The 11,074-nt window shown below is 51.9% G+C and overlaps 1 protein-coding gene across 1 annotated transcript in view; it reads right to left on the bottom strand.

Moving 5' to 3' along the window:
- Positions 1-1,665, bottom strand: part of UBE2QL1 (ubiquitin conjugating enzyme E2 QL1) — a 90,949-nt gene extending 89,284 nt beyond the window's left edge. Inside the window, exon 1 of the mRNA XM_075314882.1 lies at positions 443-1,665. Coding sequence (XP_075170997.1) covers positions 443-1,237 — 795 coding nt within the window. The 5' untranslated portion in view covers positions 1,238-1,665. The remainder of the gene's footprint in view (positions 1-442) is intronic.
- Between the last annotated feature and the right edge of the window lie 9,409 nt (positions 1,666-11,074).

Raw genomic sequence — 11,074 nt, forward strand, 5'->3', positions numbered from 1 at the left:
TATGGAACATACGGATAAGCAAGTTGGGTCATTTAGGAAGGACACAGTGAGGACTAGACTTGCTCCACCACTGCCCATGACAGAATATGGAATATATGGATAAGCAAGTGTGCATCATTTAGGAAGGACACAATGAGGACTAGACTTGCTCCACCACTGGCCATGACAGAATATGGAATATATGGATAAGCAAGTGTGCATCATTTAGGAAGGACACAATGAGGACTAGACTTGCTCCACCACTACCCATGACAGAATATGGAACATAAGTTTGGAGTATATAAGAAGGACACAGTGAGGACTAGACTTGCCCCACCACTGGCCATGACTGAATATGGAACATACGGATAAGCAAGTTGGGTCATTTAGGAAGGACACAATGAGGACTAGACTTGCCCCACCACTACCCATGACAATGTGGAAGACGTGATCCTCATCTTACCTGCCCTTTAACTAGGCTGGCTGCAAACTGTCTCATGACTGCTTCCACCGTGTAGGCACTGGACCATCCCCTGGGGGTGAGAAGCTCCATGCAGATAGCTCCACCATCCAGCACATAGCCATTCTCCAACCTGGGGCTCAGCACCCTCATGAAAGGTGGGGAGAAGGGGAAGTTGTCCGGGAAGGTAAGGTTGAGCAAGATGTACTCTGTGTTGGTCTCCTTCATGTCCTGCCACAGGGTGGAGTCCTTGTCCACCTGGTGCAGCTTGACATTCCAGTCAAACAGGCTGTCATCCACCAGCTCCACGGAGATGAAGTGGTCGCTCAGTTTGCGGATGTCTTGGAGTTCCTTCATCAGCCGCCTGCTCCTCACCTGGGTGCAGTGCTGCCGGTTGGGGGGCAGAAGGGGTTGCAGTGAGGAGCCCCCATTTTGCTTGTTGCCCCCTCCTGCACTGCCCCCGCCGGGCTGTTTGGGCTCCTTGGTGATGGTAGGGGTGCTGGTCTCTTTGGCACTGTTCTTGTCCTTATGGCACTGCTCGTTCTTCTTGCCCTTGAGGTCAGCCTGGCTCAGGATGCCCTCCGTGGTGGAGGTGTTGCTGCAGCAGCCGGCGCTGCCCCCTCCGCTGCTGCCCCCGCCGCCGCCTCCTGCCGAGCCTCCTTGCTGTTTGTTGCTGCTATTCTTGCCCTTCTTCAGAGACCCCTGCTGGTTGCGGTGATGATGATGATGATGCTTGGGGTCCTCCGTATCTCTATCGTGAAGACGTATCAGTCCTATTTTCCGCAGCAGTGTGGCCATTTTCCAAGGATGCACAATCTGAGACTGGTGATGACTGAACGCGGAGACGGTGCCACAGATGCCACTCAGATCACAGCTGCCAGTGGCCAGCACACCATCAGACTGGCGATCAGAGGCGGCACATAACCCCGGACCCTGGATTACATACACCACTGCGCATCGCTCCCTCTGCCAGGATCGTCCAGATGCCGTCTGTTCAATCCCCTACAGATCTGCATGTGTCATTGGCATGGGCATCCTTCATGGTAGCACCCGTCCGTGCATGCTGCGTCCTCCCTCCTTGTGGTGCAGTGAAATCCTCCTGATCGCCTTGCTGCCAGTCCTATCCCTTCTGTCTCTTATCTGCAGCCCTCACAAAAGAGGGGGGAGGGCAGCTCTGGAGGAGGGGAAGGAGCACTGCAGCTCACATGGAGGCAGCAGGCAGCCCGGACACTCCACTGGCTGCTGCACCATTAATAATGCACTGGCCCCGCCCACCGGCCGCGGACGTCACCAGGCCCCGCCCCCGTGCTCAGTTACCTGTGCTGCATCCTAAATCGCAGGGTCTGCAGCTCTTCTGCATCAGGAGAGGGGGCGGCGGGGGGCTGCGCGCATGTACGGCAATGAACAGGTTACACCTTCACATTCTAGCCCTGCCTTGCAGAGATTACCAAGGACTCCATTTCTTCTCCCGCTGACCCAGTTTTATCGCAGTAATTCCTGGTACCAGTCATCCACAGTGTGCTGGCAGAAGTAGGACAGCAATAAAGCATCTTCCCTCTGAGACAGACAGCTGCTGGTCTGAAACTTCCCCCACAGTGACAGCTGGCAGCGTGATGTGGCCTCTATGCCTCACAGGGGCCCAGGTGTGTACTCCTATATACTGCCGAGCCATGGCTTGTATACAATATTCCCAACCACGGACTGTGGGGCGCCCAGGACCTGACCCAACCAGGAAACCCCATGGCACCCGGCAGTCCCCTGACCACCAGGTCTTCATAGCTTCTAGGCACATCCCCAGCGTCTTACATCTTGTGAGCTGGCGGCATTTGATCTCAAGACTGGTCATTTGCATAAAATAATAATTATTATTATTATTATTTATTATTATTATAGCGCCATTTATTCCATGGCGCTTTACAAGTGAAAGAGGGTATACGTACAACAATCATTAACAGTACAAGACAGACTGGTATATTAGGCGAGAGGACCCTGCCCGCGAGGGCTCAGTCTACAGGGAATGGGTGATGGTACAATAGGGGCAATACTCCGCAATTCTGGATTCTCTTGTCAGGACTGTGCTCGTCTCTGAGATGGATCCGTCTAAATCAGTGTTTTAGGCTACGTTCACACATCAGTTTTTTACCATCAGGCACAATCCGTAAAAAAACGGATCTGGCGCCGGATCCGTTTTATACCCATTGATTTCTATTAGCGCCGAATTGTGCCTGATGACCTTGCATTGCATCCGGCTTTTAACGGATTCGGCGTAATTAACGTATTTGTTTCTGAAAAAAACCCGTATCGCGCTGGATCTGGCACGATGCGGTGTGATTTACAATGGAAGCCTATGGACGCCGGATCCGGCGCGATGCGGCAAAAAATGGATGCGGTTGCCGGATCCGTTTTTTAAAACTGAGCATGCTCCAATTTATTGAAAAAAATGGATCCAGCAAAAAAATGGACGAAACGGATGCAAAAACATGGATGCTCCGGATCCGTTTTTTGATGGATCAGGTATACCGGATCCATCAAAAAAAGGATCAGGCAAATCCATTTTTGCATATTCTGCGCCGGATCCGTTGCATCAGGCACACGCCGGATTGTGCCTGATGCCAAAAAACTGATGTGTGAATGTAGCCTTAGGCTGCTTTCACACATCCGGATTTTTGCTCTGCGGCACAATACGGCGTTCTGCAGAAAAACCGCAACCGGCTTTTATAACGCCGATTGCGTTTTTTTTTTGCATAGACTTACATTAGTGCCGTATTGTGCCGCAGGGGCTTGCGTTCGGTCCGGTTTTTGCCGCATGCGGCAGATTTAGCCGATGCGGCGGCCGGATCGAACGTTCCCTGCAACGTTTTTTGCTCCGGCAAAAAACACCGCATCGCGCCGCATCCGGCCGCTGCGGTGCATTTTTCAATGCATCCCTATGGAGGCCGGATGCGGCGCGATGCGGAAAAAAACGCATCCAGTCGTCGCATGCGTTTTTTTCCACTGCGCATACTCAGTAGCATGCCGCAACCGGAAAAAACCGGACCGGCCGCATGTAAAAACTTATGCAAAGGATGCCGTGTTTTCGCCGCATCCGTTGCATAGTTTTCACAGCCGGATTGAGCCGCAGGGCTCAAACCGGATGTGTGAAAGTAGCCTTAGTGGGACGTGTGAGGTGATCAGCATTTGTGGGATCAGTTTGCTTCGGAATAAATATTGATGTATATGGAACTAGAAAACTTGACCGCGCTCCAGTGTCTGAGCTGTCATAGATGACTCAGAAAATCATTTACATTCAGCTGCTGCAATGAAAGGATGCGTCACTATGGACGAAATCAGTGTCAGGCTGGGACGTCAATGACCAGTGATATTGACTCGGGCCCTTTTCTTCAACTACATGCAAAAATAACCGCACCCCAGTACACAAATGTACTCAGCGTCTATATAAAAATACACTGGGTATTTGTCTAATGAATGATTATATGCTGCTATTGGAAACGGAATCAACTGTAATTCACTCCATACAATCCGCCTCATTCTGATGAAGGGCCAGGTGTAGGACAGAAACGTTAAATTATTCTGGATCTGTTGGATTGTTTGAATCAAATTCTTCTGTTCTTCATGTCCTCTTTCAGTGCTGGGTTTTACATCTATTTACTTTTTTAGATTACAACCCAACTCCGGCACCTTCTCACATTATGAGAGTGCCTTAATTCATCATTCAGGATACTACAAAAAGGTATAAAATAGCCCACTCATTGTATACAGAAGGCACAATAAAAATATATATACTGTGGTATTACACTGAGACTACATGGACCACTTTATCAAGCTTTGCTCGTAGTCTATCATTGGAGGTATATGTGACGCCCTGGCCTATTAGGTTATTGTGCAATCTGCCCTTCTGTGCAATATCCATCTCCTCCTTGGTTACGGGTCCCTAACCATTGGTGTTGCCAAAACCAGCTAATCAAAATCCTAGGAACACTCTGCACCACACCCAAAAGACACACCAGTGGACGGCCTGAGTGGAATAGGGTCACCCACTTGGGGGGTTGGTTAAGGGGAGGTCAGGAGTCAGTCAGAGAAAGGGAGAGTGTAGAGTTGGAGGTGGAAGTGAGAGGAGGTCAGGAGCTGGGCTCCTTGGAACTACTAGGTAGCAGACATTGGTCTGGGCCTGGTAGGAGATGGACCCCTGGTCGCAGGGGATCGTGACAAGGGGCACGGACATTGTCGTGGAGGACAGCCGGCGGCTTTGTACCATCACCGGGCTGGGACCAGGGCACAACGGGGTACATGGACCCAAGGTTAGGGAGTAGCTTCAGGCAACCTGACCATTCGCCCGACGAGAACGGAGCCTTCAAGATCTGCTCTCCACCCGCTCCAAAATCGGGGTACTAGCACAATGAGAGGGATAGGACTTTCCACAAATACGGTCCAAGATATCCCAAGCATGAACCCTGAGAGCAAGCAGTTAGCCATACTGGGGAGCGGGACCCGACTAGTTTTAGGCTACAGGGACCAACAAGAAAGTAACAAGGTGCCACGGGAAAAGGTCACAGATTAACAGGCAACACCAACATAAACGTGACCCAGGCGTGTTCCCCCTCAGCGGCAGCGGTGTCCAGAACTTTGGTTTACTAAGGTTGTCGGTGTCAGCGTTATCGGACTGAGTGAGTACGCAAGTCTCCCCAACGGCACATCCCTGTCACCATCTCTGAGTCCCGGCGCATCCCCCCTATCCGTGGAGGGGTTAAACACCTGGCTGCCCATTCCACCGCCACCGGGTACTCCAGCCGCAGCGGTGGTACTCCATATTACCACTCACCACGGGTGGCGTCACAAACTCTCAATATACCATACCCCTGTAAATACCCCCCTTCATTCGAGTGGCCGCGAGACCCCCCGGGTCCGGACGCTCCTCGAGCCACCGCGGATCCGGATCCGAGCAGCTCGGCTGCTGACACAGGGGCAGTACATATACAGTATAATAGGAGCGTTTTTTGGTGTATACAAGGAGGGTCAAATTGTCATGTGACTAACATGTACTCTATATTTTACAAGTTCCCAATCTTAATAAAAATGTCCAAATCTAAGACAAGTACTGCAATGGTGACATATAAAGCAGTAAGGCCATGGCTCCATGGTAGCTTTAATCTTGCTAGACTCTGTTTACATTATTTTGCAACATCCTATTAAGACTAGACTTTATGTTTTCCTTTAAAGGGAATCTGTCTGTAGGATCACCTCTCCTCCTAAGCCGTCTATATGGGCATGCGGGTCATAGAGCCTTGAATATAATGATACTGTGTGATCTGCAATCCAATGTCTTATTCCAGAGGAATCCATGTTTTTCTTTCAAATTTAATTTTATTGTAGTTATTATTGTTATTATTTTCATCATTACAGAAACAAACCTTCCAAAGTTATGTACAAAACAAATCAGGTATTGGCTTGTTGGGATACACAACTAACAAAGTGATAACACAAACACGTTTTCCTAAATATACAAATAAGTTAAGATCTAGGGGTCAGTCATAGATTTCCTTGAGAATCTACCTCCAGAGCTAATTTGAAATTAAAGGGGGAGTTACCAGTGTGAGACTTGTAATGACTGACTGTCAGATCTCAAAATCACACACAGCTCTACAGTGAGATTAGAGTTTACACAGTACAGCAGTGATACATTTTCGTTGCATTACAAACATTTGCAACAGCAATTGCCCTATCATAGGACAGTACAGCAGAGTTGAACCTTGTGTCATTACAAACACAACAAGCATATTTGCAGTTGTCCTCTCACAGTGCTATCAGCTCTGCTGTACTGCCCCTCCCCCACCCGTACAGCCTGTTTTATGGAAGCTGAAGCACTATGAGAGGACACCTGCAGTGCAAATGTGTTTGTAATGAGACATTGTTCAGTTTTTCTGCACTGTCAGCTATGTTATATCGTATTGGCTCTGCTATACTGTGCTGGCTATGCTGTACTGTGTTGGCTCTGCTGTACTGTGTTGGTTCTGCTGTACTGTGCTGGCTCTGCTGTACTGTGTTTGCTCTGCTGTACTGTGTTGGCTCTGCGGTACTGTGTTGGCTCTGCTGTACTGTGTTGGTTCTGCTGTACTGTGCTGGCTCTGCTGTACTGTGTTGGCTCTGCTGTGCTGTGTTGGCTCTGCTGTACTGTGCTGGCTCTGCTGTACTGTGCTGGCTCTACTGTACTGTGCTGGCTCTGCTGTACTGTGTTTGCTCTGCTGTACTGTGTTGGCTCTGCGGTACTGTGTTGGCTCTGCTGTACTGTGTTGGTTCTGCTGTACTGTGCTGGCTCTGCTGTACTGTGTTGGCTCTGCTGTGCAGGCTCTCCTGTACTATGTTGGCTCTGCTGTACTGTGCTGGCTCTACTGTACTGTGCTGGCTCTGTTGTACTGTGTTGGCTCTGCTGTACTGTGCTGGCTCTGTTGTACTGTGTTGGCTCTGCTGTACTGTGCTGGCTCTGTTGTACTGTGCTGGCTCTGCTGTACTGTGCTGGCTCTGCTGTACTGTGTTGGCTCTGCTGTACTGTGCTGGCTCTGTTGTACTGTGTTGGCTCTGCTGTACTGTGCTGGCTCTGCTGTACTGTGCTGGCTCTGCTGTACTGTGTTGGCTCTGCTGTACTGTGCTGGCTCTGTTGTACTGTGTTGGCTCTGCTGTATTGTGTTGGCTCTGCTGTACTGTGTTGGCTCTGCTGTACTGTGTTGGCTCTGCTGTACTGCACTGGCTCTCTTGTACTGTGTTGGCTCTGCTGTACGTTTTTGGCTCTGCTGCACTGTACTGGCTCTCTTGTACTGTGTTGGCTCTGCTGTACTGATCTGGCTCTGCTGTACTGTGTTGGCTCTGCTGTGATGTGCTGGCTCTGCTGTACTGTACTGGCTCTCTTGTACTGTGTTGGCTCTGCTGTACTGTGTTGGCTCTGCTGTACTGTGCTGGCTCTACTGTACTGTGCTGGCTCTGTTGTACTGTGTTGGCTCTGCTGTACTGTGTTGGCTCTGCTGTACTGCACTGGCTCTCTTGTACTGTATTGGCTCTGCTGTACTTTTTTGGCTCTGCTGTACTGTGTTGGCTCTGCTGTACTGTGTTGGCTTTGCGGTACTGTGTTGGCTCTGCTGTACTGTGTTGGTTCTGCTGTACTGTGCTGGCTCTGCTGTACTGTGTTGGCTCTGCTGTGCTGGCTCTCCTGTACTATGTTGGCTCTGCTGTACTGTGCTGGCTCTGCTGTACTGTGCTGGCTCTGTTGTACTGTGTTGGCTCTGCTGTACTGTGCTGGCTCTGTTGTACTGTGTTGGCTCTGCTGTACTGTGCTGGCTCTGCTGTACTGTGCTGGCTCTGCTGTACTGTGTTGGCTCTGCTGTACTGTGCTGGCTCTGTTGTACTGTGTTGGCTCTGCTGTACTGTGTTGGCTATGCTGTACTGTGTTGGCTCTGCTGTACTGCACTGGCTCTCTTGTACTGTGTTGGCTCTGCTGTACTTTTTTGGCTCTGCTGCACTGTACTGGCTCTCTTGTACTGTGTTGGCTCTGCTGTACTGATCTGGCTCTGCTGTACTGTGTTGGCTCTGCTGTGATGTGCTGGCTCTGCTGTACTGTACTGGCTCTCTTGTACTGTGTTGGTTCTGCTGTACTGTGCTGGCTCTGCTGTACTGTGCTAGCTCTGCTGTACTGTGCTGGCTCTCCTGTACTGTGTTGGCTCTGCTGTACTGTGCTGGCTCTGCTGTACTGTGCTGGTGTGGTGCCCCTGACCTGGTCAGGCACCACTGAGTACTGCACCCATGCTGGGGGCAGTACAATACATGTAATCCAGAAGGCTGATAGAGGTGTGATTACCCAGGCGCATAGTAATCAGGTCTCCCACTTCTACCTTTGATAGGGACCCCTGGGGAGTCCAGGAGGGGGCGTGGCCTCTATCTCCACTCAAGGGGTGTGGTAGAGAGCCTGGTTGCTAAGTTGCGTAGGCAGGCACAGTGGGAAGGGAGTAGTGAGCCAGTTAGTGAGTGCAGCTCAGGGAGAGCAGACGCAGGAAGCAGACCCTGGAGCCTGGCACAATCTGACAACGCACGTGCAGTGGCCCGCGCTAGAAGAAGTAGCCGCCCACGAAGAGGTGTGGCTACCAAGAGAACCCCTGAAGCGTACTGACCTCGGGTGTGATGGAAGGAGCTCTGACCTTACCCGGAGGAAAAGTACAAGGCTGGTGGAAAAAGAAGGAAAAAGCAAAAGTCTGCTATTAAAGGAAAAACTGCAAGAGGTGAAAGACTGTGCAGAGGCGACACTGAGAGCAGAGAGCATGGCGTCTGAAGACAGAGACCCAGATCCAGGCTCCACTGCCTGGTGGGACTGGGAGCTTGCCCAGTTCTGTGAACGGCTGGAGGCCAGGATCTTACAGCAGCTCAGGGAAGGACGCACGGAGCTCCGGGAGATGGCTACAGCGGTGTGGGCTTATGAGAAGTGGACCACACGACGAATGCCACACCGGACGGCAACGACTCAGACCCCGATGATGCTGCCGATGGGTGAGTCCTGTGTTGCCCCTGCCCGCTCGAGTACACCGACCCTACCAGCGCTGCCATACCTAAAGCCCGATGCGATGCCCGCGGCACGCCACGCCTGCTGAGACCCTTGCTGCGACACTGGAGATGACGCCCATGGGGATCCCTGCTGAGAGGCCCGCAGTTCCCGCAGAGATGTCCTGCCCGGCCCGCCAAGACCAGGCCGCCGCAGCGATGCCCTGCCCGGCCTGCCGAGACCAGGCCGCCGCAGCGATGCCCTGCCCGTCCCGCCAAGACCAGGCCGCCACAGCAATGCCCTGCCCGGCCCGCCAAGACAAGGCCGCAGCAGCGATACCTTGCGCGGCCCGCCAAGATCACGCCGCAGCAGCGATGCCCTGCCTAGCCCAGGCCGCCACCATGCCCTGCCCAGCCCGTCAAGACCAGGCCGCCGCAGCAATGCCCTGCCCGGCCCGCCAAGACCAGGCCACAGCAGCGATGCCCTGCCCGGCCCGCCAAGACCAGGCCGCAGCCACGCCAGGCTCGGCCCGCAAAGACCAGGCCGCAAGGCCATTTACCCTGGCCTGCAAAGCCACAGCAGATACCGCTCCCCAGCCCAAGGAACCGGTCCCCTGTCCTCTCTGGAGAGAGAAGACCCTGAATACTTAAAGTTGAAGGCGGATCTGGAGGCGCGGTTCCCCAAGGAGATGGTGGACCGCTATCTGCTCCCCAGGCGCTCACCCAGAGTGTCCTCAGTGACTCCCACGGCTGAAGGCCCACCACCCTGGCCTGTTGATGAAAGCCTGTCCCCAGCGCTGCTGTCTGAGGAGTGTTCAGAAGAACTAAGGGGGAGGGGAGGCCTGAAGGCTGAAGCAGCAATCCCAGAACAGCCGGAGGAGAACGCAGCACCCTGTGAAGCTGAAGGGGGCCTGGAGCCTGAAATGTTGCCATACTGCCGCTGGGATGAAGAGCTGTCAGTTCTGGTCCCAAGCATGTATGTAAAGAATGGACGTCTGGAACACCAATAGTGTGAACAGGGTGCAAGACTCAAAAATATACAACTAAACAATAGGATAAAGAGTTGCACACCAGTCACAATGTATAGGGGAATAATGAAAAGCAGAACTGCTATGGGAATGCTAGACTGAAAAATACAATGAACTATCTGAAAAAAAGCGGAAAAACATGAAAATGGTATCTGCATAACTGCTATGAATAATAGGAATGAGAGATATTTAGCCATTGTATTGATCAATGTAAAGGAGCCCCAAACCAAACGCCAAGGTAATCTCTATTTTTGGGGTCCCTAACCTATGTGTGACCTCACCTGCAGTTAAAAAACTTGCTCTGTATGGGAAGCAAAGGACCAAGCTATATATGTGAAATAAGACACATGGCTATGGGTGGGGCCGGGTTTTTAGACAAAAAATGCATACTAAATAAAGAATGGACGTCTGGAACACCAATGGTGTGAACAGGGTGCAAGACTCAAAAATATACAACTAAACAATAGGATAAAGAGTTGCACACCAGTCACAATGTATAGGGGAATAATGAAAAGCAGAACTGCTATGGGATTGCTAGACTGAAAAATACAATGACTAAAGCGGGCTTTACACACTGCGATATCGGTCCCGATATCGCTAGTGTGCGTACCCGCCCCCATCTGTTGTGCGACACGGGCAAATCGCTGCCCGTGCTGCACAACATCGCCCAGACCCGTCACACATACTTACCTGCCCGGCGACGTCGCTTTGACCGGCGAACCGCCTCCTTTCTAAGGGGTGGTCCGTGCGGCGTCACAGCGACGTCACTGAACCGCCGCCCAATAAAAGCGGAGGGGCGGAGATGAGCGGGACGAACATCCCGCCCACCTCCTTTCTACCGCATTGTGGCCGGGAGACAGGTAAGGTGAGCTTCCTCGTTCCTGCGGTGTCACACGGAGCGATGTGTGCTGCCGCAGGAACGAGGAACAACTTCGTTACTGCTGCAGTAACGATTTTTGAGAATGGACCCCCATGTCACTGATGAGCGATTTTGCACGTTTTTGCAGCGATGCAAAATCGCTCATAGGTGTCACACGCAACGGCATCGCTAATGCGGCCGGATGTGCGTCACCAATTCCGTGACCCCAAC

The sequence above is a fragment of the Anomaloglossus baeobatrachus genome, chromosome 6, assembly GCF_048569485.1.
Source record: "Anomaloglossus baeobatrachus isolate aAnoBae1 chromosome 6, aAnoBae1.hap1, whole genome shotgun sequence".
Lineage (NCBI taxonomy): Eukaryota > Metazoa > Chordata > Amphibia > Anura > Aromobatidae > Anomaloglossus > Anomaloglossus baeobatrachus.